At 36.3% G+C, this 27,797-nt stretch overlaps 2 protein-coding genes and 3 pseudogenes across 4 annotated transcripts; 3 read left to right on the top strand and 2 right to left on the bottom strand.

Moving 5' to 3' along the window:
* The first annotated feature begins 134 nt into the window (after window positions 1-134).
* Window positions 135-3,031, top strand: LOC143595257 (aspartic proteinase 36-like; annotated as a pseudogene). The gene is made up of 10 exons (XR_013146492.1): window positions 135-298; window positions 878-1,007; window positions 1,101-1,333; window positions 1,441-1,674; window positions 1,754-1,922; window positions 2,105-2,178; window positions 2,269-2,365; window positions 2,479-2,545; window positions 2,638-2,709; window positions 2,860-3,031. The product of XR_013146492.1 is annotated as an aspartic proteinase 36-like (transcript).
* Window positions 3,032-7,191: 4,160 nt separating this feature from the next.
* LOC143595255 (uncharacterized) lies at window positions 7,192-8,804 on the top strand. The gene is made up of 3 exons (XM_077074319.1): window positions 7,192-8,151; window positions 8,245-8,292; window positions 8,380-8,804. Exons 1-3 carry the CDS (start codon window positions 7,249-7,251, stop codon window positions 8,764-8,766), a joined length of 1,338 nt encoding a protein of 445 aa, XP_076930434.1. The 5' UTR covers window positions 7,192-7,248; the 3' UTR covers window positions 8,767-8,804.
* Window positions 8,805-9,594: 790 nt separating this feature from the next.
* On the bottom strand, window positions 9,595-15,794 carry LOC143595253 (magnesium transporter MRS2-11, chloroplastic-like; annotated as a pseudogene). The gene is made up of 15 exons (XR_013146491.1): window positions 15,537-15,794; window positions 13,414-13,420; window positions 12,832-13,162; window positions 12,288-12,360; window positions 11,554-11,624; window positions 11,195-11,280; window positions 10,993-11,080; window positions 10,818-10,880; window positions 10,639-10,719; window positions 10,389-10,551; window positions 10,255-10,300; window positions 10,089-10,169; window positions 9,927-10,009; window positions 9,773-9,816; window positions 9,595-9,690 (listed from the first exon to the last, which is right to left on the bottom strand). The product of XR_013146491.1 is annotated as a magnesium transporter MRS2-11, chloroplastic-like (transcript).
* A 9,184-nt stretch (window positions 15,795-24,978) lies between these two features.
* Window positions 24,979-25,725, top strand: LOC143595259 (secreted RxLR effector protein 161 pseudogene; annotated as a pseudogene).
* A 653-nt stretch (window positions 25,726-26,378) lies between these two features.
* On the bottom strand, window positions 26,379-27,773 carry LOC143595254 (putative phospholipid:diacylglycerol acyltransferase 2). Its single transcript, XM_077074318.1, has 3 exons — window positions 27,305-27,773; window positions 26,981-27,234; window positions 26,379-26,896 (listed from the first exon to the last, which is right to left on the bottom strand). The coding sequence occupies exons 1-3, from the start codon at window positions 27,734-27,736 to the stop codon at window positions 26,434-26,436; spliced, it is 1,149 nt and encodes a 382-aa protein (XP_076930433.1). The 5' UTR covers window positions 27,737-27,773; the 3' UTR covers window positions 26,379-26,433.
* Between the last annotated feature and the right edge of the window lie 24 nt (window positions 27,774-27,797).

The raw sequence follows: 27,797 nt of genomic DNA, 5'->3' as shown, positions 1-27,797 counted from the left end.
TTCTTTTGTAATTTCATCAAACATAACTAGATAGATGGACCCAAGAAATTGAAAATTTTTTAGTTGACTATCACTATATACGAATAGAGATCGGTTAGAAATTAACACTATAATAATACTAACTTTTTTCTCAAATGACAATTGACCCTCGAATCGCAATTCCGGTTAATCATCCAGTTGAACTGAGTCAACTCAGAGACCGAGATAGTTTACGACACCGTCGGATATTAAAGCAGTCTTCTCCCGCTGCCGCCGTTAATTTCCCCGTTATAGGAAGTTATGATTCGTCACTTGTTGGGTAAGACATGATTTTCTAAACACGAACACAAACGTATCATGTTGTATAGTGTCACGATTAAAATATTGCGTCATATATACTCGTAACATATGCCCTACTTGCGCTGCACGTTACATATGTGTGAACCCTCAGGTGGGCAAAATGAAACTAACCCTCAGGTGGGCAAAAGTGAAACTGTACTAATTTTGACTATATTTTACTAATCTTGTGAAAATAACGTTAAAAGTGGCGGAAGGTTAACCAGGCATCATGTGGTGGCGTTAATAGCCGAAAGACAAGGGTACATGCACCAATAGGCCTGGTGTGCCGATGGTTGAGTGTTATGTGTCTTATGTCCAAGGCTTGATGCAAAACTACTGTCGAGCCGGGGTCTCACCGGAAGCAGCCTCTCTATTCCTACGGGGTAGAGGTAAGGCTGTCTACCTCTTACCTTCCTCAGACCCTACCATACTTTGCTATTGGTGGGATATACTGAGTACGATGATGATGATGATGATATAATTCGTAACATATTTGAGGGAAATGGGGCGTAAGGTAACTAAGGCATCCGCTATATATTTTATTTAATGATTCTTGTAGGCTTTATTATACTAAAGTCCAGTTAGGATCTCCTCCAAAGGAATATTATGTACAAATAGACACAGGAAGTGATGCGTTATGGGTCGGTTGCACCCCGTGTGATGGCTGCCCGACTTCAAGCGGTCTGCATGTATGTACGTTTATTATTTCTTATGATTAAACAAAAACAAAATATTGTGGAATTTGTTATAAAGCAGACGTGTATATGTATGTTGTTTAATAGATTCCTATGGAGTTTTATGATCCATCGAGCTCATCAACGAGCTCTGCAATTAGTTGTTCAGATAAACGGTGTCATCAAGCCTAGCAATTCTCTGATTCGGGCTGCTCAAACAACCGGTGCGGTTACCAGTTTCATTATGGAGATGGTAGTGTGATCGCCGGTTATTATGTATCAGATGTAATGCATTTGGACACGGTTGGTGCTGGTTCGACCTCGGCTAATGTTGTATTTGGGTGAGTTAGTTATTAGTTATTACTTATTAGTAAGTGTTACAGTTTTATAATACTAATTAAATAATAGAAATGTTGTTAATTTGGTATTGTATTGGTTTATGTAACAGTTGCAGCACGTCTCAATCGCTAGTCGGGCCTTTGACACCATCTGATGTAGTGGTTAACGGGATCTTTGGATTTGGTCAAAGTGGGTTGTCGGTGATTTCACAGCTTTCTGCACAAGGAACCGCTCCTGATTCATTCTCTCACTGCCTTAGTGGAAGTGATAATGGCGGAGGTATTTTGGTCATTGGTCAAATTATGGAGCCGCATATGGTCTATACTCCAATTATCCAATCACAGTAAGTTTTCTTCGGTTGTAGTGGCGTTTTTATATATGAATTGACATGGTTCGAATAATGAAAATTTGCATGTTTTCAGGTCGCATTATAATGTGAACTTGGAGAGTATTTCTGTCAATGGTCAAACATTGCCCATTGACCCGTCACTTTTCGACTTATCGGATGACGACCATGGTGGAACAATAATTGACTCGGGAACGACTCTGTCATACCTTGCTGAAGACGCTCTTAAACCGTTTGTGGATGCTGTGAGTTAAATTGGTCAAAGTCAAGTTTCGTGAGATTGCCTTATTTATGTGTTACTCGTCTTGATATACAAAATCCCTTTTGAGAGTTTGAGGTTTCGGATTTTGACTTATGGCCAAACTGTAATGTTACAATTTTGACTTATGGCCAAACTGTAATGTTTGTGTAACGCTTGTTTCTGCAGATCTCACAATCAGTTTCGCAGTCTGTTACGCGGCTTACTATAAATCGAGAGCATTGTTATGTAACCACCTCAAGGTTTTTCTTCCACGCCCATTAATTCTTAGCTATGTAATGTGATCAGCTAATAAGACAACTAGTAACATTAATTTTTAATGTTATTTTCAGCGTCTCGGATGCATTCCCACCTGTAAGCTTCCACTTTGCGGGTGGCGTTTCAATGCATTTAAAGCCTCAGGGCTACCTTATATACAAAAATCCTCTGGTATATTACAGAAAATTATGTTAATTACTAATAACAAGAATAAGTCATCTTTTTTTTTTGTTATTGAGTGTAATTGTTATTCGCATATATGAACTGAGAGTGTGTGTTTGTAGGATGATGCTGAGGTGTGGTGCATTGGCTTTCAGTCAATGCCAAATCAACAAATTACTATTTTAGGAGGTATAAATATACAAATTTAAAATCCGCTTGAAATTCTGACCATTGTTCATCTTTGTTGATTCTTGTTTCATTGTTTGTACTTGGTGATGCAGACCTTGTTCTTAAAGACAAGCTTATTGTTTATGATTTGGGTCGTCAACGGATTGGATGGTCGGCTTATGACTGTAAGTTTTCGTCACCGTTTGGCTATTTTCTACATAATAATGCATAAGGGGTCATCATATTTTATGTGAATATTAATAATCATGATCATATAATTTGTTGCTTTTGGTTAATCCAAAACTAATTATATGCCCCTCAAATTATGGTGTTAGGTTCATCATCTGTAAACGTGTCTGCCATTTCGAGTGGCGGCAGAAGCGAAGTTGTAAACGTTGGTCAGGTTGGCGGCACTGTTGCATTGCAGATTACTCGTTATGAACTGATTATTAGGATATTTATTCTTGCTTCTACGATATACTTGGCGGTCACATACAACTAGTATTCACAACATTAGTTTTGTTATGAGTTATGACACATAGATTATTAATTATACATAGTATACAAGTATAAAGAAAGAAAATAGAGTTGACTGTTGATAATCATCTATCTTTATGACCAATTTTCTTCTATGTTTTCTGGTCAAATATATACTATGACTTAGAAAGCCATAAGTCCATAAAACCCTGTCAACTCCTGTAACGTGGGTGTGATATTGTTGTCACAAATATATCTCAAGTCATATCTGTTTTTTTTACCCCAAAAAATTTAAAATGAAAATATTGTTTAAGATTCACATGTATTAATTTGTTAGCAAGTGATTGTTGCTTTTTCCAAAACCCATCCTAGTGCTGTTCTCCAAACAACATTAATTCTTTGTCGTGTTAGGATAATTATGCCTTGTATTAATAACTTATTTTTCTTTAAAAAAAAGTGAGATTAAATGATATGAGAAATCTCCTTTTGAGTTGCGGCTAGTTTCGTATATGATACATCTAATAGACTAATACCCATTCCGATTTAGAATTTAGGGAAGTGATATAGTTAGTAAACTAACGTTATCATATTATACACAAATATTTTTTAATAATATATTTATATGTGCAATGTGCATTGTTGCATGTAAATTGCAACCAATAAATTTATAATATATAATTTTTTGTCTAACTTTCATGTGGCTCTGGGGCTGAAACAAACCAAACGAACACGAACAAGGCCATGTTCATGTTTGTTCGTTAAGTAAATAATGTGCTCACGAACGGTTCACGAACACTTACCGAACGAGATTTTATGTTCGTGTTCGTTCCTTAAGGAAATTAATGTGTTCACGAGCGGTTCATGAACACAAGCGAACACAAATAAAATCGGCAGAGCCTAGAGATTGAGACCGATGTATTCATCAATGTGAATAATGAAAGCCTGTAAACGAATCGAATGAACACGAACAATGGCATGCTTGTGTTCATTCATTTAATTTTAAAAGAACGCGGACCCTTAATCGAACAAATATTTATGTTCATGTGCGTTTATTTAAAAATGGACATTTGTGTTGGTTTGTTTAAAATCTAAAGTAACATAACTGAATAAAGATAAACGAACATGTTTGAACAAACGTAAATGAACAAAAATATAAACGAACTTAAATGAAAACACTTAAATGAACACAAATTAACAAAGATAAAACCTTTAAACAGATGACATATCCAGATAATATTTAATTATTTTCTATTAATATTAATACATAAATGAACATAAATAAATAGACATAAACGAACGTTCATGAACATAAATGAACGAACAGAACATGTGTTCATGTTCGTTCGTTTAATTAAACGAACACAAATTTTTTGTTCATGTTCGTTCGTTTATTAAATAAACGAACATAAACGAACTTCCCGCCGAACGGTTCACGATAGTTTACCGAATGCTCGGTTCGTTTACAGGCCTATGTGGCTCCACAATAATCTCGATCAATAATGCAAAATGCCGACACCATAATTTGACCCAATGGGTATATCTTAGCACCAATATTTTGAAAAACAAAATTTTTGTTAACAGCAAAATTCTATCCTTACTTTTTTAACAACAAAATTTCATCTTTATTTTTAATTCTATAACAAGTTTGGGTATTAAGACTAACTTCCTCTTAGTTTAGGGGGTGCAGATAAGCCGAGCTGCTCGCGAGCTATTTAAACACAAACCAACCCAAGCCTCAAAAAAACTTGTTTAGTTATCGAGCCCAAGCTCGAGCTTTGTATGAGAAACTCGTTTAGGCTCATCAAGCCTTATGTATTTTTAAGTTTAACCTCTTTTAAAATTCTGATGTATTAACTTCACACTGCACAATCAAACTAGAGCTGAGCTTTGGCTTATTTAAGGTACTACACGAGCTCAAACTAAGCTTAGGCTTGTTAAAGATTTTTCTAAAAGTATATAAAAAGAATTGATAACATTCCGTTATTGCATGTGGTCCGTTTGTGTTTATTATATTACCCTTGGTGACCATTAAGGAGATTCCGGCAATTGAATCTCATGATTTGGTCACTTATATGTACGTAAATATACGACCCAACTAAATATATATCACCTTAATACCGAGTCCTTGTTCCGTGGTTAACACACAGTACCGTTGGTCGTTAATGTTTTGTTCAAGCTTTTATGACGTTAATAGAATGGATTGTTGATGATGGCAAAATAAATTCTTTAAATATATTTCTTTCTATCTACTAATGAATATATATAGCCAACAGTGGCCATGTCATAGTCATGCATTGACAAATGCATATAATAACCGATTATGTTTTTTGGAATAAATCATGTGAGACTAATTTATTTTTATGTAAATACTTTTATAAATTGAAATGGCTAAACGAATGGCACCTCCTGGGTGGTTGTAAAATATTTTATTTATAAAAATACTGCAAGTGTTGTTTGTAATTAGATGTCAATATTGAAGGTCCTAAAGTTCACATTGCCTGAAACTCCACTAGTCATCTAATAAAAATGAACTTAATAAGTCTAAATTGGAATATGTCGGATTTGTAGGCTCTATTACCTAGTAAAGGAAAACTTGTAATTGTTTCGCTTACTTATCGGCTCCTAAGGTACGGATTCTGTTTTTCTTCACTCATAGTATTGGTTCTAGTCCATTTTATATTCGATGTCCGTCACTTCGTAGTGCGGATTTTTGTTATCTAGTTCGGTTTATTCGTATGATATGGTTATATTAATTTTATAGCATGCAATAGGTTATATATATTTTGAATTCATTATTGCATGTTCCTGTTTAAATATCTTTTAGTTATACGACTTTAGTTCAGTACTCTGTTACCCGAGCATTTCTGACTTGTCGTTGGGGCGTCAACGACATGGCACTTATCGTGACAGTGCGTAATCAAAGTTCACGGCGTCTCTGAAAGTACTCATGTAGTACCTTGGCCACTTAGAGGCGTATAGATCGATCTTAGCTCCGACTCCTGACTCCTGACTTCTGTTTGAGATGGAACAATGTGTGCACGCCACCCACACCGTCTCTTTGGTGCATGGACTAGCTAGCTGTGTACCCCTCTGTTTAGGCTCTGGGTGCTTCCGTATTACACGACCTATTTATTTTAACATCATCGTCGTGTATTTTAGTAATTATATTTTGTTTTGCTATATTTCTGGTCCGTTTTGATATGTGTATACGCATTTGGTTAAATTTGAGTATATTCAGATTACGTCCCGATCGTGTATCGGATTATGTTTCGCATCTAATTATAGTTCGGTCTAAAACGTGGTTTTATATCCGCAATAGTTTCAGTTTTATTTCAGTATGTGTTTTGTCTTATGTATGCCTTTACCTGTACTATTGTTCTCTCCGTTACTGGGCAATTTTTGGCTCAGCCGTATTTTCTTGTTTGTGTCTGTCTTATTTGCTAACAGGTAATTCGGGAAATCGGGGAGATCAGTGATGAGAGTAAAATGAAGCTCAAGAATAAGGACTTGATTTAATCTTCTTTTATTTAAGCATTTAATAAATTTGACTTAGAATTTCTTTCAGTGTTTTTAACTCTTTTGGTTGCCATGGGATTCTTTTCATTTCATTTAAATGGTTTTTGTTTGGTCTATGATATCTGTAATAGTGACACGTCAGCATGCTCCGGGTTGGGGTGTTACACATTAATTTCAGTTAACCGAGGGTACAAAAATAACTGATTTTTGGTTCAGTTTCATCGGTTTTTGGTTTGGTTTGGTTATTGCTCACCTCTACGGCTTAAACAAGCATAAGCTCAAGTCAAACTCGTCTAGTACCTTAAACGAGCCATAGCTGACCTCAAGCTCGGTTGTGCAGTGTGAAATTAATACATAGAAGTAAACTTAAAATACACAAGGCTTGAGCTCGAAAACTAAACAAGCTTTATTTGAGGCTCGAGCTTGAACAAGCTCAACTTGTTTAGAGATTTTTATAGATCCGATCTAGAGTAGCTCGCGAGCGGCTCGGCTCGTTTGTACTCCTAGTGTTGTCTGTTTAGTTTAGCCGGACATTAGACAATGACTGTAACTGGTTGCTGATTTGTTTTTATTAATCAGAGGCATTAGTGTACCCATTTGCATGTTAATATGCAGTTTCTGATCATTTGTGTTTTTGAGAAAAAGAGTTAAACTACCAGTTTCGATTTGGTTTGTAGAAATATGTAGCTTTAAAAGTTCAAAAGAGTGCACAACACTACACCGAGGCTGCAATGGATGAAATTACTATCTTGAAGCAGATAGCTGAGGGGGATCCAGATAACCAAAAATGTGTGGTGAAGCTTTTGGATCATTTCAAACATTCTGGACCAAATGGGAATCATGTTTGTATGGTTTTTGAGTATTTGGGCGATAACCTTTTGACGCTAATAAAGTATTCAAATTACCGAGGGATCCCTCTTCACAAGGTTAAGGAAATCTGCTTCCACATTTTAGGTGGTTTGGATTACTTGCATCGTCAGCTTTCCATCATTCACACGGATCTTAAGCCAGAAAACATTTTACTTCTGTCCATGATTGATCCACAAAGAGATAGAACACAAACAGGTGAACCCCTTATTCTATCAAGCAAAGATAAAAATTTGACCGAATCTGGTGATTCTAAAGAAGCCAAAACTTATAATGGTGATCTCACCAAGAACCAGAAAAAGAAAATCAGAAAAAAGGCTAAAAAGGCTGCACAAAATGGTTCTGGAAAGGAGGACGTTGAAGAAGTTGAAGCCGATAATGATGCAACTGGTTCTGGTGCTGATTCTTGTTTCAGTCAGAAGTCAAATGGGGACACCCTTGAAGAACATGCCACATCATCTGATGTAAAAGCTGATTCCCACCAAGGAAATCAACTTCGAGGAAGAGGCAGTTGGTCAACAAGGCAGAGGCTGTTAGCAGAGGTTGATGTGAAATGCAAGTTGGTTGATTTTGGTAATGCGTGTTGGACTTATAAACAGTTTACTGGTGATATTCAAACTAGGCAGTACAGGTGTCCTGAGGTTTTACTAGGATCTAAATACTCAATTTCTGCTGATCTATGGTCATTTGCTTGCATATGTTTTGAGTTGGCAACTGGTGATGTTCTATTTGATCCTCACAGTGGTGACAACTATGATAGAGATGAGGTATTGTGGTTCCCAAATTTTATATTTTTGATGTTCAAAACTCAATACAAGCTTACAAGCTAATGTGATTGGTATTTGGCCATTACTTTACAGGATCACTTGGCTCTAATGATGGAGCTTCTTGGAATGATGCCTCGGAAGGTCATTAATCACTATTTGATGTTTTGATAATAGATTGCATATGTTTGTTTATATATAACTTAAGACAATTATGTGAATGTTTTGCAGATAGCTTTAGGTGGGCGTTACTCTCGTGAATTGTTTAACAGACATGGTGATTTAAGGCATATTAGGCGATTACGGTTTTGGCCTCTGCATAAGGTGCTGAAGGAGAAATATGAGTTTAGTGAGCAAGATGCAAATGATTTGGCTGGTTTTCTTGTGCCAATACTTGATTTTGTGCCTGAAAAACGGCCTACGGCTGCAGAATGCCTTAATCACCCATGGTTGTCTGGGGGTATACCTTGGAGTTTGACTTCTAGTGTTCCTGAAGCCAGTGATAATAAGACTTGTGAGGAAAATAAAGAGAAAGATGAGAGGGAAGCTATGGCGGCTGGAGTGGGAAACATAGCCATTGATGGTGTTTCAAAGACATCATCAAAACAATCTTGCTGAGTTTTATAGGTAAGTTTCTATTGCTGTTTTATCTCTTGATTTAAGGGATGAATTTTTGTCGAAAGTGAAAAACGCAATATTGGCTTTATTACGTCTTGATTGACTAAAAAGTTGTAATCTTAATGTCATATAATGCGCTACTTTCTAAATCATATATATTCTTTTTGATACATTTCAGTGATGAAGTGCCATTTTTGACCGTGGGCTCTTTTGAAACATTGTGAGTTTTGTTTTGTATGCATATTCTTTGCATAATTGTACATTTTGCTGTGGAGGAAGATGAACCCCAATTGTACATTTTGTCGATTCGGTTACTTTTTGTACCAACAAATGAGATAATGTACGCCTTGTTATGGATTTTTTTGTTACTCTTGCCAATTTGCTGGAAAACCTTCAGTAATATTTATACAGATTTTTATTAATGTTGAATTATTTACAGGTCTATATATTTTTAATATAGTTATTTAAAACAGAAACGCGGACGTTTACATGGCACACATTTTTTACACGAATGAGTAACTTTTTGATTTAAAGTGGAGACTGTCGGGTTGATTCGTCTATTTCTTAGATTTGTCAATGCTCAAAGTTTCGACCAAACTTATTTAAAAGCTTAAAGGCACCCCGCAACAACCAAAACATCCACCAATGCCTTATGTAGAGGGATATGCTATTATCTTGCTAAAATCCTGTATGCTTGACCTCATTTTGCACCTGATCTGAGGACAAATATCTATGCTAATGAAAAAAAATGTGTCTCCATCTATCATCTAGTCATATACTCATATATATGTGGTGTGCAGCCCTATCCAGTTGAATTTGGGTTGATACCTAAAGAATTTTCCTTGCTCTTAGGTAGGAATACATGAGAAAAAATGCCACAGCCGCTCCGAAAACAATTCCTCCGGTTGTCAGGTAAAATGCAAACTGTGCATACAATTATCATATCATCATTATTAAGTTACATGAAACAAACATTATTAGCACCTTTAACAAGAGAGTAGGTTACCATGTGTTCTTCCAGATATGATTTTAGATTCATGCCAAATATACCTACAGAAAACCAAACAAAACAAAAAATGAGCTTTCTAGGAGAGGATGATAACTTTATTTAAAACTACAAGAAAAATCAGTCAAATAATTAAGAGGAAAAGGAAGTTAACCAGCAACTAGGGCACCAACTGCAACGCAAAAGGTCCCAACTTGAAGCAGCAATTCAAATCTGCTCACCTCAAGACGTCGTGAGCTGAAAACAAAACACATCACATTTTTATAAAATCAATTAAAATTATTATGTCCAACTCGGTAAAATCATTAATACAAACCTTAAATTCACAGATATCGAGTCCTCCATTTCCCTTGCTGACTCAAGAAGTCTTTCTGCTTGATTATGGCATGATTCACATCTGCAATCATAAACCAAACACAAATCACAATCCACATACATGATTCATATCTCATTTTCAAATGCCTCATGAACCATGAAATTACCTTTGAAGATAATTTTCCAGTAGCATTTCAATTTCTTCCTCTTCTTCTGTATATGATAACAACTCCAAAAATTAGCATAATAACAATTTACCTTTAATTTACGCTCTTAAATAACATCATATTTATATATTTACCCTCAGCAATCTGCTTCTCTTGTGGAACAGAACATTCTAGATCATCATTTCTACTCAAGATGCAGTTTCTACCCACAATACAGAGGCGACGTATTTCATGAGAATCCTCAAGTAAATCAAGCAACATTTGTTTCAGTGCTCCTGCTTTTGATCCTAACTCAACCTATTTAATATAAAAATAAATAAATAAATCCAGGGATTACTTATTAATTCAGTTTACTGTAGATTGAGGTGATATAATGGATGATACCAATGTTTGCTTGCTGATACGGAGCTGTTCCAATATGCCAGCTGTCAATCGGTTTGGCAAAACCTCAAGTAAAGCTTGAACCTGAACATGTGTGATGCAATATCGTCTCTTAATATTGCTTTTAAGACTAACAAAAGGAAACTATATATTATATATACTCACTATGGTTCCATACTCACACGTGGTTCTAAATCCATTAGTTTTTCTTCAAATCGCTGTGAATGCAGGGCAGCTTCAACTACCTGAAGTATTAAGTTGGAACTTACTTTAAGTCTTGATTTTTAATCTAGATATGGAAACTTAATAAACTAGAGAAATTAGCCGTTAAACAAAATTATATAGGCCAGAACAAACCTCAAGTTCAAAAGGCATTACAGGACCTCCTTGCATGTTCTTAGGGTTTAATCGAGGTAATAATGCGTCAATAAACGCTTTGCCTGCCCTCCAAAGAAACAAGCCCAGAAATGAGCATGCATGTTAGTTAGCTTTTTTCTAATGAAATAGAAAGAGCGTTACAATGAAAAAGAAAAAAGGATCTTCAAATACTAATATTTACCGGTTGTAATTGAATATAAAGACACTTTCTAGCATTGCGATCGCACGTAGCGAGCCTAAATTTAGTAGTATAGCATTCTCACGAACCTGTAAACAAACAAAACTTTTCCATAAGAATATGAAGGTGCTTATGCTTCTGGCATCTAAGCTAAAGAGATTGCAACCCTAAAAAACCTGTTTACAATCAAAGATCCTGGTAGTCTAGTACTTGTAAAATACGTAACTTGTTCCTGAGTTTTATTCATAGTTAAATATGTACCTAATTAAGATGCATTAATCAATGCCAACAAAGGAGTTACAGGATTTTAAACTTCATATGTAAGAAAAAGCCAAAAACTATAAGTTGACTCGGTGGCATACCAGCAATGAGGGCATTGTGTTGGTCAACCACAGTGAAGGATCAACACTCCTAATATCTCGAGGGCGAAGACCTGATATCAAAAACTCAAGTAAGGATGCATAAAGTAACAGCCATAATCTTAACTCAGTTGTTGTGGGTTTATATGTAGAAAGATAGCAAGAATAAAAAAAGAAGGAAAGTTACAAGTAGAATAACATGAAGGCAGCTTGAGAACACTATAGACTATATCATCATCATCATCATCGTACTCAGTATATCCCACCAATAGCAATGCTATGGTAGGGTCTGAGGAGGGTAAGATGTAGACAGCCTTACCTCTATCCCATAGGGATAGAGAGGCTGCTTCCGGTGAGACCCCCGGCTCGATAGTAGTTTTGAATCAAGCCTTGGACATAAGACACATAACACTCAATCATCGGGACACCGGCTGATTGGTGCATGCGCCCTTGTCTTTCGGCTATCAACGCCACCACATGATGCCTGATTAACCTTCCGCCACTTTTAACGTTATTTTCACGTGATTAGTAAAATAACGTCAAAATTAGTGCAATTTTACTTTTGCCCACCCAAGGGTTCACACATATATACATTATATGTGCGCACCGCAAGCAGGGCGTGAGAACACTATAGACTAGTGAGCAGTAAATAGGATTCATGATAAAGTGAAACTGAATACCAGCAAAAGTAAGCTCCCAGAGAGCAGATAATTATATTACGAGAACATTCAACTCACCACTTGACTTGAGCAGATGTCGTCTACTAATTTTTCTGGTTGACACCGTTCCGCTTGAGCTCACTTCTACAACCTTTAAGAGATATAAACATATAAGGATGCAAATTGTAAAGAGTTTGGAAGAATGACAAAAGAACTTGTGTTGCTTAAACATGCATAAAACAGTGTCTACACATGAACTGATGAACCAATATACCTTAAATTGTGCCAACAACTATGAGTGATAAACATCAATTTCAGAAAGAATTCTACAACTGTAAATACTGTCAAATGCTTCAACTTCAATCAACTACTGATCAATAATAATATACCATTTAGGTTTGTTGAAGATAAGTACAAGATCGATTACTATGGGGCATTTTAGTCACCTTCTAGTTCATTGCACTAATAATAAATATATAAACGAAATGTTAAACAGTTAACAAAGCTGCACTGCAAATCCAATATTTGAAGTTACTTAGTCAACCTAGCTAATGGCATATATAAAAAACCTCATCTGCAATTCAAGTTTACAACAAGTAGAAGCATATTATTATTATTATACCTCATAAACCGGTTCACGGATCCCAATGTTAAAAGTATCAGACACATTCCTCCAAGAAGCAGCGTTATCGTTATCCTCCTCATCAGAACTCTGCAGCTGAGTATCCTCACGGTATACCTCATCGTTATCACCGCCTCCGTTGATTTCACACAACAATAATACCTTCTTCTAAACCTCCTAACAGTCGCCGATAGAACCGGAAACAGAATATCTGTGTTACTACGCAGAGCGATGAGTTGTTGAGATTTGGATTGGATCAAGGCGCATGATGCCGGATGAATCAGTGGTGATAAATGATGCAATTGCGAAGATGATGATGATGAAATCGTAGCTGTTCATTTTATTTATTTAGTTTGTTGTGATCAGGCTTATTGCAATTACAGACATTTGGGGAATCCGATTGATATTAATTTGTGGCGAATATTGTATAAATGCGTTGTGGTGGTTATCAACAGGAGGAGGATGACAGTTGTCTTCTGGTTATCTTGTGTCCACGTCCACATAAATTCGTTGCTCTTCAAATTTAATATTAATTAATTAATTAATATTATTACCTTCTTTACGAGATGGTAAGTAGCTAACCTTCTGCCTACTCTCGTTGATTACGACAATAAAGATAACAATTACGTCGGTTCAAAAATGAGAGTTTTATTTTGCATGCATTAATTTAGAGGGTTTTAAACTCTAGTGACGGTGTAATCGATGTCACGTGGTATTAGCGGAGAAGATTTCTCTGAGGCTACTGGGAGGGCCCGTGAACCAGGAGTTATGCCTCCCGGGAGAAACTCTCAAGGGGCTCCAAACCGAAGTCAGCCATAAGCCAACCTGTCTCTACCAGGTTATAATACTGAAGATTGTCGTCGTTTTAAAGAAAATAGCTAACCGGCTTCTTGTTAATATTAGAGCACTTGCATCTCAATTTTCTATCTTTGTCTATTTATTTTAACTAACCATTCTATATTCTAATCTATCTTTCTCACAAATATTTATTTTATTGTTTTTTTTATTTCATACACTCACATAATTATTTAGAATGATGAATAGTAACCTTTTATCTATTATTCTCTATTATATATTATAGAGTATGAAGAATGAGATATGGAAGCCCAAAAAATGAAAAACTAAATTTTCTTTCATAATTAGGGCAATATGTTTTTGTTTATGAATAAAACTACTATTAATCTTCATAATAACACGTAAAACAAAACATACATGTGCATTAAGTAGTTATCGTGATTCACAATATATTTTTGGTTATGAATAGAACCACTACTAGCATATATTATTACCATTTGATTTTTATTGATAACGATCATAGTTTAGCTTTTATATGTTTGGTTATCGATAAATGTATATATGAAAACAAGTATTTGAAAAAGAACCTTCAATGTAAACATATGAAATCTTGCATTTAAAAAAATCTGAAGGATGATACGACTCATGATTCTTAGATGGATTTATTTTTCAAAAATTATCGTTCTTTTATCATGTTTCTTTTGAAATTTTAGACCTAGTGATGACCAAGGGCTCTAATATCTACCCATACTATTAAAAAAACTATTTAAATTCAAATTTTAGTTTTTTTTGTTGCATATTTTAATCATGTAGTATATAAATAGTATTGTACAACATTTTATGGTTGGGTTGCAAATTTAAAGTACAATTATGCAGCATTTGACATTTCTTTTCATTCATAAAAGAAGTAAACAGTTAAAAAAAATCTTGCGTTGGTCGGGAGTCGAAACCAGGTCTATTGCTTGGAAGGCAATTATCCTAACCGTTGGATTACAAACGCTTGTTTGCAAGTTTATATTATTTTATTTTCTATTATCAGTATTTCTCCTAGAGCTTGATACATATCCTTAATATTGTATATAGATTTTTGCACGGGTTTTTATTCTATGGTCTAACTGAGTCATATGGGATTTTGGGTATGAAATCTGTACTGGCACGAGCAACAACAGCAACTATTCTGTTACATTTTATTGTTATAGTTCATGAATACGAGATATTGAAATCCTCTTCTTGTTTGAATGTGATAACGTGGTTTACTTGTTTTAGCTATTTTTTGATACTTTACATACCTTTATGAGGACATTCTAAATAGGGCTAAGCATGTTAACGAATTGTAAGTTTTAAAATTTGTAAAAGGTATGGAATTATGGATATCTCTGTGGATCGTGTATAGATCACTGCTAGATTGGAATATGTCAAGAATGTAAACGAAATCTTATTGCTTTCCACCAGAAAAGAAATACCAAATACATAATCACTTGTTCTTGTAATACATAAAGATCAACACTAAACAGAAAAGTGTGATTGCCAAATTAATTGAAAGAACAATAAATTATTAATTAACAAAGTTGTATATTTAGAAAATAGTGAGAGAGGGTTGTGTGTTGAGACGGCGTACAACAAAATTGATCCCTAGATATAATAGAAGACAGCCACCGACACTAGGAGTCTTCCTCTCCAAGCTAAGCCCATTAAAAAAAAACTACAGGCCACTAGAAAACAAGCAACCAAGCCCAAGAGTAGCATTCTCAAAGTCACGTTGGACACAAAAAAGAGACATAAGCATAAGAATATAAAAAGACTATAAAACTGAAGTTATAATATTATTTTAAACCCCCCCCCCTTTTAGTTTTATGTCCAAATATATTAAACAAACCCAAGTTTTTTAACATAATGAAATGCCGACTTACCCAGAGTCCTTTGGTAAACATGTCAGCCAATTGTTTGTCAGATCTTACAGGGACGGTCTTAATTATGCTAGATAATATTCTTTCTTGTAGGAAAGACAAGTCAACCTCAAAATGTTTTGTTCGATTGTGAAAAACAGGGTTAGCAGCTATAGATATATCTGCATTATTATCACAATGTAAGGATACAGGAAGATCAACATTGACCTTAACTCTTAATAAATTCTTGATCCAAACAATTTCTTCCGCACAAGCACACATGGCCCGGTATTCAGCTTCCGCGGATGACCGAGATACAGCTAGTTGCTTCTTGCTTTTCCAAGACACGAGTGACCCGCCAAGGAAAACACAAAAACCTGTTATAGACCGTCTGAGTATCTAGGCACTTAGCCCGGTCTAAATCAGAGTAACCAGAAATATTGAAAGATGCTCCTTTTTTGAATAGAACTCCCAAACCAGGAACTTTATTTAAGTATCTCAACAATCTTAAAGCAATTTGTAAATGTGCATTAGACGGTTTATGCATATATTGACTTAAAAACTGAACAACATAGCAAATATCAGGTCTTGTATGGGAAAGATATATTAATTTCCCAATTAGTTTTTGATACCCGATAATATTTGTTAAAAAAGACTTATCTTTATCACATATTCGTGATAGCATAGTTTTGTTCTATAGGAGTGTTAACTTGTTTGCATGCACTCATGCCATACTCAGCTAGCAACTCTATACAATAGTTTCTTTGAGACAAACAAATCCCCTGGTCTAACTTGACAACTTCAATTCCCAAAAAATATTTAAGTAGACCTAAGTCTTTAATCATAAAGTTCATTTTTAACATTTGTTTAACTTCATCAATAGCAGTATCATCTTTTTGTCACTAATATATCATCAACATAAACAAGTAAAATAACAATCACATATTTTTCAGACTTAATAAAAAAGGCATAGTCACACATAGACTGGGTAAATCCCATTTTTAATAAAGCAGAGACAAATTTAGCATTCCACATTCGTGGTGCTTGCTTTAAGCCATATAGAGGTTTTATAAGTTTACACTCACGAGTATCATTTTTTGAAAAATATCCATCATGTAGTTGCATATAAACATCATCATGCAGAAAAGCATTATTAACATCTAACTGAAACAAAAACCAATTACTTTCAGCAGCTAGGCTTGTTACACACCTAACAGTAATCATTTTAACAACCGGTGAGAATGTCTCATCAAAATCCAACTCCTTCTTTCTGGTTATAACCCTTAGCTACCAAGCAGGCCTTATATTGATCAATTTCCCCATTAGATTTATATTTTATTTTATAAACCTATTTACAACCTATAGCCTTTTTGTTACTAGGCAACTCAACAAGTTCCCAAGTGTTGTTAGTATAAAGAGCATTCATTTCATCATTCATGATATTAACCCAATTAGAAACTGCTGAGGCTTCATAGTAATTTATGGGCTCAAAAGACACAAATGAAAATTTATCAACAGATATACAATATTATCAGTGGCCACATTAGTCACTTTTGTATCAATATACCACATCATAGAGCCTTATAGTTAGACTACAACTCACAAAGCGCGTATAAAACATTATGGCTTATATTGTCGCCGTCTAACACGTTAGACAACCCTATATGTTGTTGGATTAATTTCTATTCCGGGTCACAAGTCGGTGAACCGGGCCTAAGAGGTTTTAACAAGTCGGTTAAAGTCTAAGGGGTATTATGAAACATTCTTCCATTTGCATGGTGGCCAAGTTGGGTTACTAGTATAAATACATGTACAAAGTTAGTGTTAGACACAACAACACAACAACAATCACCACCATCACTATCAAAGATATTGTAATCAGTGTCAGCTATATTTTCTGGTTATAATATAAGTCGGCTATTTCTATGTTGTTCGTTAATTATCGTTTATCATTCTTGAATTGGTATCAGAGACCGGTTCAAGAACGAGATAATTAACGGCCAACAAAGAAGGTGTTTCGATTGAAAAGGTTGGTTTGATCTCCCGAAGAAGTTGTTGCCGTGGTTGATCGAACAAGTTGGTTTAATCTTCCGAAGAAGTTGTTGTCATTGCCGATTGGATAGTTCGTTCAATTGTTGCTTTGTTCAAACAAGTTGGGTTTTGAGTAGCCATGGGTGACACGACTCCACCGCCGCCGCCAAAGGGGATAGAGAACGGGCCATCTCTGTTCAATGTCCAATGATAACTACAACGAACTACACCGTATGGGCTTTGAGGATGAAAGTAGTCCTAAGAGTTCACAAAGTTTGGGACACTATCAACTCGGGTGTTTCCGATGAAGACAAAAATGACATAGCTATGGCCTTGTTGTTTCAATCCATACCCGAAACCTTGATCATGCAAATTGGAGATCAAGAAACTGCTAAAGCCATGTGGGATTCGATTAAAACCCGACACTTAGGTGCCGAACGGGTTAGAGAAGCACACCTCCAAACCTTGTCAATGGAATTTGACAATATGAAAATGAACGAGTCGGATTCCATAGATAACTTTGCGGGCAAGTTATAGAGCATTGCCTCGAAATCTGACGTAGGTTGTCGCGGTCTACTAAAAAACAATTAATTAAATACTTAAATACCTATAACTAGTACGGGTAAGTAAGGTCGTCTCCACAGGGACTCAAGGAAAGTGTAAGTTTATTTAATTTATAACTAATTATTTAGTCTAATCGGACAGACGATGTCAAGATTTAATTAAAACTAATTATTACTTAAAAAGATTTGTAAACAATATTAATTAAAAGTATTCATTCTAGGTTTGGGTTATGTGTTCCATACGTTAATCACAGAATCTCTAGTCTTTGGTTTTATAATAATTGCTAGTCCTATGGTTTGATTTATGATGACAAACGATACCCTAACTGAATTGTTGACACAAATGAACCCGGACTCGACAATTGTCAAATCTATGTCTAGGACAAATAACTCAATGATAAGGTTTGATGATTTTAGTTCAATGACACAAGAGCTTAAACCCTAAATGTTGATGAACAACCAACAAACGTTACACAAATCAATAATCGCAAACTCAAGCTTTAATCAACCAAATACTATTTAAGCAAGACAAATCATATAAAATCAATCAAGCTATATTCAATAAGCATAAGAATCTGATCATAACAGTATTTCACACAAAACCTTAGCCTAGAACGAACACACACGACTAGCCGGACATCGACATAATCGTTAAAGTACTTATCTTGATGAACATATGATTGCAGGACAAACCGGAAACCTCGAGATAGATGAAAGTCACCCTAGAACACCTCTTCTGCCTCTGGACGTCGTAATATACCGAAAAGGGTCGAAAAATCATTTATATAGTGAAAAACCCTAATTTTTGCCGACATTGAGCATATTCGCGTATCGCGAAGTTGCATGTCCTGCATATTCGCGATACGTGAAGATGCAACTAACTTCAAATTCAGATTCGTCTCATTGAGAAACATGAAATTCATATATTATGGATTCCGTAACTCATTTTCTAGGCCGAGATATGCCCGTTTTACTAAAATACACTTTCCTGGTAACCCATCTTGTTCAGTTTTTACTTCGGCTTCAAGTTTCTCATTCAATCCTTTCCCGAATCTTTCTTAACCCTCCATATATGTTTCCCCATACTTCCATCTTCTCAAGGCTTGCCTAATCTTCATCTGGATGGTCCTGAATTAGCTCGTTTAAGCTCCTTAACTTCCAATGTCCTGAAAACACATAGCAATGATTGATGTACCAATGTTCATCCATTTATTAACCTAAATATAACTAATTAATATATGAAACAAACTAACTTTTACCCAACCATCAAAATCCGTGGCTCTCGGCGAAGTTATAGATGAAGCAAGGTTGGTAAAGAAGTTTCTCAAATGTCTCCCAAGATCGAAGTATATTCAGATGGTTACTTCGCTTGACCAAGTGTTGGATCTCAATAAAACGGGATTCGAAGATGTTGTAGGCCGATTCCGAGCCAATGAGGAGCGAATCCGAGAAGAAGAAATTCAAGGGGGCGACCAAGGTAAACTTTTATTTGGTAAATATGATTCATCAAGTCAAAGAAGTTTTGAATCTAATAGGGGACTAGGACGAGGACGTTGAGGTCGCGGTCGAGGCCGATTTAATGGCCAAGACCGAACCCCTAGTACCGAACAAGGGTCATCAAATCGGGGGAAAATAAAGGTGAAAAAATATCGGTCAAAGATTTTATGTTACCGATGTGACCAGTTTGGTCACTTTGCATCGGGTTACCCGGACCGAGTTCAAAAGGGTCAAGAAGCAAACAAAACCGAAGCCCGTGAAAATTTTGATGATGCGGCGTATATGCATCAAGTTGTGTTCTTAAATGAACAAAACCTAATACCAAAGAAATATGAGACCGAGCGGGTCGAAGATGATGTGTGGTATTTGGATAATGGGGCAAATAATCATATGACAGGAAACCGGTCATATTTTTTAGAATTAAACGAGAACATAAGCGGGAGGGTTAAGTTCGAAGATGCGTCATTTGTTCAAATCAAGGGAAAAGGCTCAATTCTTTTCCAAGGAAAATCGGGTGACCAAGGCTTGCTAAACGAGGTTTATTACATTCTAGAGTTAAAAAATAATATAATAAGTCTCGGTCAAACAACGGAGTCCGGATGCGACATTCGGATGAAGCATGATCTTCTGACCATGTACGATGAGAACGAGAGGTTACCTCATGAAGGTCACGAGATCAACAAACCGACTCCATAAAATACAAATGAAGATTGGAGCTCCCGTGTGTTTGCACTCAAAGATCCAAGATGATGCATGGCTTTGGCATGCAAGACTTGGGCACATCAATTTCGAGTTAATGAAATCGATGGCTAAGAAGGATCTTGTATGAGGTTTACATTATGTTGAACACGAAAATCAGTTGTGTGAATCGTGTTTGGTAGGTAAACAAACGAGGCGTTCGTTTCTGGTCACATCCTCGTTTAGAGCAGCCCAACCTTTGGAGTTAGTTCATGGTGATATGTGCGGTCCAATAACCCCATCCACTATCTCGGGAAATAGGTTTGTCTTTGTTATTATAGATGATTACTCACGATATATGTGGACGTTTTTATTGAAAGAAAAAGGTGAAGCATTTGAATGTTTTAGGAGGTTTAAAGCCCTAATTGAGACGGAGACGGGTTTTGTAACACCCCGGCTAAAGCGGAAACGCCTGAGTGTGACGTACAGATTGCTCAAACACACGTGACACTATTAGGTGACCATAATAACATTATTTCATCTAAATCTTCATGTAACACAAGTTTATCAAATAATACAAGTTGTAACAAATAAATAAACAAAAGATAAGTTTTCTTTGAATATCCTATAAGCATACTATGTGTCATCTAACTTTCATCCTCGTATCTCTACACCTGTAACATATGTATAAAATAAAGTCAGCTACGAACATAACTGGTGAGTTTCTCACAACCCCTTTTTAAACATTTTCATATTTTGGGGTGGCATATGTATCCTACAAAACTTCAAGTATTTATGATTTCGATTACAAACTACAATTCACTGTATGGACTTGTGTGTTACTTGATTACTTGCTCGAATTTACTTGCATTCAGGTCCATTTGTATACGCCTCCCTTTGCACTCAGGTCCATTTGTATCGAGTGGAAAAGGGCCTCATTATCCAAGTACGTTGGTTGTTACCAACTAGAAAGGACCTTACTTGCGCGATTACCCGAGTACGTTGGTTGGTACCAACTGGAAAGGACTTTACTTGCTCGTTTATCACTTGTCCATGAATTGTATGATTTTTTGGTATTATATCAAACTGTGGGAATCTCACCAGCTATGTTCGTAGCTGACTTTATTTTATACATACGTTACAGGTGTAGAGATACGATGATGAAAGTTAGAAGACACATAGTATGCTTATAGGATATTCAAAGAAAACTTATCTTTTGTTTATTTATTTGTTACAACTCGTATTATTTGATAAACTTGTGTTACATGAAGATTTAAATGAAATAACCGAACTTCTCGAACTATAATTGAAACAAAATGAAATCTAACTAACGGGATTGATAAAGTTAAAGAATAATTTAATTTAAGGGATTTACGTTATTTTAATATGTTTCATTCACATTTTATGGCCTTATATTATTATTACTATTATCTTTTTAGTTTAATGAAATTTTTAAATAGTAATGTTAAGGAACTAAAGTTGAAGGATTTAAGAACTAACGAATTATAAATCTATATTTAACGGTTTAATGAAATATAAGCTAACAAATTATGTTCGACGAACGAATTAAAATTAATAAATTAAAGTTGTCGAGTTAATGTTAGAGAATCGCAATAAAAACTAATTTTAATGATTTAACGGAAATAGTATTAGTTTAGCGCTAAATTTGAATATTGTAACATTTACGAAATTTATCGTATAATATTATCTCAACTAATAAATTATTATTAATATGAGAATTTAATTTTTTACGAAACACAAATTTTATCTTAAACAACTATTCTAGTGTTTATAAATGTTAACGAAAAGAATTATAAAGTCAACGAAATATAAATATAATATAATATTAACGGGGTTCACGAACTTAACGAATATGAAAATGTTGGGGTTTTTGGATGAAAATGATAACATTTATTTATAAAATAATTTTATTTGATTTTTAATAATTTTTAAATAAATTAATTTAATTAATACACTAAAGAGAGAGGTTTTAGAAAAAAAATGAACAAAATAATGGCTTGACACGGGTTCTCACCTGGGTCCTTCGAGCCACACTGAAATGTATTAACCACCAAGCCAGCTTGTTTATTTGATGTTTGAACATAAGCAGTTTTTATATAAACAAAAGATCAAGTTCATCTTCATGCTTCAAAACCCTAGCTTTCAATTCGTGTAATCCATTCACTGTTTATTCCAATTAGGTTCGGGGTTTGATTTTACAGATTTACACGATCAAAATACATATCTCAGTTACCTCGAATGGCGCAGGGAAGGTGGTGAATGACGGGTAGCCGGAGCTCGGACTTAGGTGATCAATTATGGGATTAAAGAGTGGATATTAGCTATGTTTGATGAATGGAATGGGTTTAGTCGATGCTTAAGGTTCTATATATACTTGTAATCGGAGCGTAGGCTTGTTTAATTGCGTTAATTGTTCATGGCCGGAAATCCGGCGCTGATTACGGATTCATTTGATGTTATTAGTTTGTTATAACTCAATTAATATGTTGATTGATGTTGATTATTGCCGTCTAAATTTGTTATGCTAATTTAACGGGTCAAGGAACGAGATTTTATAAGGCGGCCGGATGTTTTTGCGGTCGTCGGAATCTGCCCGGTCGGAAAAACGAGGGAGAGGGTGGGCTGGGGTTGGGTTTTATGTTATTTAATATATTTTAAATCATATTTACACTTCTGGCCCCTCATCTTTCATATTCTATTAAAACCAATGTTAAATTATAATTGCAATACGAATCTTAAACTTTTGGAATAATATAAATGAAATAGAATTATAATACTTGAGTATCTTTCAAATTATACCCGTATGGCTTGTGAATTGTTTAAACATAAAAGCCTTAAAATCCCGAGGTTTCGTAACTGATAAAAAAAATGAACGAACAATGAATGTCAAACATCGGGAATATTTTATTAATGCTAAAATAATAAAAATACATGGAAACAACAAACCGGGTCGGTTTAACGAATACAAATGCAAATTTAAAACATTAACGAATGTCACATGAAACGAAACTTAAGAACATTATAATACATATATATATATACTCATAAACAAAAACCGAAAATTTAAAATGGGTCGGGTTTTCGGGTTTGAAAAGTAACGAATGTTACAGGTTTACCATTGAAAACTCTCCGAACCGATAGGGGAGGAGAATTCACTTTACGTGATTTCAATCGGTTATGCGATGAAAGTGGAATTATTCGGCATTTAACCGCCCCGTACACGCCACAACAAAATGGCGTGGTAGAAAGGCGAAACCGAACTTTAATGGGGATGGTGCGGAGTATTCTAAAGGAGATGCATGTACCGAATTATATGTGGGGAGAAGCGGTCCGACATTCAATCTTTTTAATCAATCGGGTCCCAACCCGGGCCTTGGTTGATCAAACTCCATATGAACGGTTCAAGAAAAAAGAAACTGATTATTGAGCGCGTTCGAGTATTTGGGTGCGTGGCGTATGTTAAGGTTGATAGTGTACACCTAAAGAAACTTGATGACAGGTCGAGACAACTTGTTTATCTCGGGTCATTGACGGGTTCAAAAGCTTACAGTCTTTACGACCCGAACACCCGAAAAATTGTTGTTAGCAGGGACGTTGTGTTTTATGAAAATAAAGGGTGGAACTGGGTAAAGAAAGTCGAGACGAATAACTATGAGCCGGGTATGTTTACTATGGTTTGGGGGATGCGGTTGACAATGGAATTTGTCAAATCGAACCCATTTTTGAAGACACGTCTGGAAGCAACCTGAATAGCCCAAGCTCCGAAACTCCATCATCGGTTCAACCCAAGCCAAGTGGTTCCATTGAGCCGATTCAAAACGAGCCTGCTTCCTCAGCCCACTCGCAAGTTCAGCCGACGAGTAATGGGTCGCAAGTCCATTCGGTTGAAAGCGAGGCCCAAACGGGTCTAAGGCGTTCAACCCGAGTTTTGGTTTTACCAAGAAGGTTGCAAGAAGATTACGTGCTATAGGTTAGTTCTGATTATGAGCAATTACTCTTAGCAACAAGTGGTGAACCGAGTAGCTACTTTGAGGCTAAGTCGAACCAAGAACGGGTTCGTGCCATGAATGCCGAGATCGATTCGATAAATAAAAACGAGACGTGGAAGTTAGTTGAACTTCCAAGGGGTGTTAAATGTATCGGGTTGAAATGGGTATTCAAAATTAAAAGAAATGCGGATGGAACGATAAACAAGTACAAAGCTCGGTTGGTTGCAGAGGGTTACGTGCAACAACCCGGGATCGACTTTGATGATGTTTTCGCTCCGGTAGCCTGAATTTAGACTGTTCGGCTACTAATCGCATTAGACGCATCTAACGGGTGGGAAATCCACTATCTTGATGTGAAAACGGCTTTTCTGCATCCTATGAGACATGAAGTTTCAAAAATGTTCCAAGGAACAATCGGTTTACCGAAAGACGGATGGGAAACATTTTTTGATCGTAGTCGCGTATGTGGATGACTTATTTGTGACAGGTATAAGCTCGAGTATAATTTCCGATTTCAAGAAGGGTATGGCGACCAAGTTTGAGATTTCGGATCTTGGGAAGTTAACCTACTATCTCGAAATCGAAGTATTTCAACGAGAGGACGGGATAGTGGTTACACAAGAAGGATATGTCAAACGAATTCTGAAGGAGACCGGTATGCAAAACTGTAATCCGTCTTAAGTCCTAATGGATCATGGTGTGAAACACTCGAAAGCCGAGATCGAAGTCGAACTCGATGCAACCGAGTATCGAAAGGTGGTAGGTTGCTTACAGTATTTATTACACACTCGTCCGGATATGGTGTACTCTGTGGGTATTGTTAGTCGATACATGCAAAGCCCACGAGAATCTCATGGTATGGCAATACGACACCTATTGAGATATTTGAAGAAAACGACGAGTTACGGGATCAAGTATAGGAAGAACGGGTCCAAACAACTTGTCGGTTATAATGATAGTAGTCACAACATAGATGAGGATGATGGTAGAAGTACCACTGGCCACGTGTTTTATTACAAGCAATCTCCAATTACATGGTGCTCACAAAAGCAAGCGACGGTTGCACTCTCATCATGTGAAGCCGAGTACATGGCGGCGTCAGCAGCCGCATGTCAAGCAGTATGGCCCCGTGAGTTGTTGAGTGAGTTGACTGGAGAAGCATTGCAAAAAGTTGTGTTGAAAGTTGATAACACGTCCGCAATAGCCCTTGTGAAAAATCCAGTTTTTCACAATCGAACAAAGCATATAAAATCTCGTTTTCATTTCATCCGAGATTGCTACAACGACGGCGAGGTTGATGTTGAGCACATTAGCGAGAAAGAGCAACTTGCCGATATCCTCACTAAAGCACTCGCAAGAATCAAGTTCACGGAGATGTGCGGGTTACTTGGAGTTGAAGACCTTTCTAATCCGAATAAGAAATTAGGGGGGTGAATGTTGGATTAATTTCTATTCCGTGTCACAAGTCGTTGAACCGGGCCTAAGAGGTTTTAACAAATCGGTTAAAGTCTAAGGGGTATTATGAAACATTCTTCCATTTGCTTGGTGGCAAAGTTGAGTTACCAGTATAAATACATGTACAAAATTAGTGTTAGACACAACAACACAACAACAATCACCACCATCACTATCAAAGATATTGTAATCAGTTTTTTAAGCTATATTTTCTGGTTATAATATAAGTCGGTTATAATATAAGTCGGTTATTTCTATGTTGTTCGTTAATTATCGTTTATCATTCTTGATATATATGATCATTTTCTTCAAGTCATACGGCCTTTATGTCATGTAAGATACTCTCAATAGTGTTCATACACATTTTTCACTTCTTTTACATCATATTCACGTAATATATTAATACAAAACCTAATCGGTGTTATTGCATATAAACATAGCTAATCTATTTAGGTCTTTATATATTTATATTTATAGATATTTGATATTCCTACAAAACCTTTTTAATTTGAAATACTATTTACATAGCATGCTCCACCACTTTATTTGCAACCTCATCTAATACAAACCAAGTTTAGGATAGTTGAGTTCCATAGCTCCGGTCAACATTGTTCACCCCTTAGCACATTGCTCTATTCTTGCAAATAACACCAGTTCGGTTCGGTTCTGAAAACATTAGCTTTGGCTTCATAGCTCAATATTTACTCTATCCGACATCTTTAATATATCAGAATAGATCCGATCACCTAGTGCAGATTCCCCTGCAGCCACCCTCAAAACGTCCTCAATCAACGCAACGTTACCCATAATATCAACGTGGCCCCCGCTTTCTAAACCCCTGCCTTGTAGCAAACTCGGTGTTTTGTGTTGATATTCACGTACATAAGTAGCGGTACCCGATGGATTAAACCTCGTTTTACCTCTCCACCCTCTCACGCACATAAAACCCGCACTTATTACGGGTATACTTTCATCACCATCCGCATAGTAAATCCCGCCACGTAAGCATTGTCCCTTCGCTGAGCTGTCAATCCTGAATGGAATACTGTTACATCTCTCTGATGGCGACAGCTTATAAACGTACGATCTTTCTGTCGGGATCCCCACCCCGTATAAACTGTAAATCTCCATATCCGGAGCATCTGGCAACCTATGTAAAGTACATTTTGACTTTTAAGTCAAATTTGGTCAAACTATATGCATATGAACAAACAATGGGTTGGGCTGTACTTACATGGTCTCTAATGGATTGGACCAGTATTTGTAATGTGCATACTTCGGGTCATCAAGATCCTTTGCTATGCCAAAGGAAAACTGGGCCTCGCCTCGTTGCATCGTCTTTGGAGCTACAAATCGCAAAAGATCGATAAACGTCTCGGTAGTGTAAGCTTTGTTATCTGCTAATTTCTGAATGTTATTCCAGTTCATTTCACCATACTCGGTCCAAACCTCCCGGCAAGTCACACTCTTTATCGCCTGCATAACTTCCTGTAAACGACACGTATGTTTAGTCGTTGCTCTAAACATGAATCTTTTGGAATGTAAAAAAGTGTTCTACCATTGGAGAATTTTTATGAAGCTTTGAAGAATTCTGCTCGGAAGCGGTTTTCCCAAACGAGATCATTCTTCCATATTTTGTTCGGTGCTTGCTCGAATTCGATTGAAAATAACTTTTCCTTTCAAAATGACACTCGTGACCGTCATCTGGTGATGAATCTAGATCGCCCCAAACGGCCTCACCGCCTTTAGGAAGCAAAGAAATAACAGAATCCCACGTCCGAGACATGCGCATAATGTGTTCCATGGTTTTAAGCCCGAGAATCTCGGAATCTAAAAGGCCAGGATCCAAGGCCCTGATGGAAGCAATTTCTCTGCCTTCAGCAGAGAACACGGTGCTAACAGCCTTTGGAATACCAAGAAATGCGGGCCCGATGTTCATGATTGACTTGATGTATTTGGCACACCACCCTGGACCGCCACCGCCCCCCATCGGGGGCGGGGCTTCCACCCATTTAAGGAAGTGTATAAAGTAGTTAACGCCCATCGAATGT

This window comes from Bidens hawaiensis, unplaced genomic scaffold, assembly GCF_021521415.1.
Source record: "Bidens hawaiensis isolate Kalapana, Puna unplaced genomic scaffold, B.hawaiensis_p1.1 tig00044846_1, whole genome shotgun sequence".
Lineage (NCBI taxonomy): Eukaryota > Viridiplantae > Streptophyta > Magnoliopsida > Asterales > Asteraceae > Bidens > Bidens hawaiensis.
The sequence above is the reverse complement of the archived record's forward strand: the minus strand, read 5'-3'. Positions and strand labels throughout refer to the sequence as shown.

Bases quoted from the DNA above. Each gene is read 5' to 3' on its own strand.
- LOC143595254 (XM_077074318.1), bottom strand. From the start codon at position 27,736: ATGGGGGGCGGTGGCGGTCCAGGGTGGTGTGCCAAATACATCAAGTCA. The intron at 27,235-27,304 runs GTAGAACACTTT...TGTCGTTTACAG, and splicing joins TTCATAAAAATTCTCCAATG to GAAGTTATGCAGGCGATAAA. The intron at 26,897-26,980 runs GTAAGTACAGCC...TACTTTACATAG, and splicing joins TCCAATCCATTAGAGACCAT to GTTGCCAGATGCTCCGGATA.
- LOC143595255 (XM_077074319.1), top strand. From the start codon at position 7,249: ATGGATGAAATTACTATCTTGAAGCAGATAGCTGAGGGGGATCCAGAT. The intron at 8,152-8,244 runs GTATTGTGGTTC...ATTACTTTACAG, and splicing joins ACAACTATGATAGAGATGAG to GATCACTTGGCTCTAATGAT. The intron at 8,293-8,379 runs GTCATTAATCAC...AATGTTTTGCAG, and splicing joins TTGGAATGATGCCTCGGAAG to ATAGCTTTAGGTGGGCGTTA.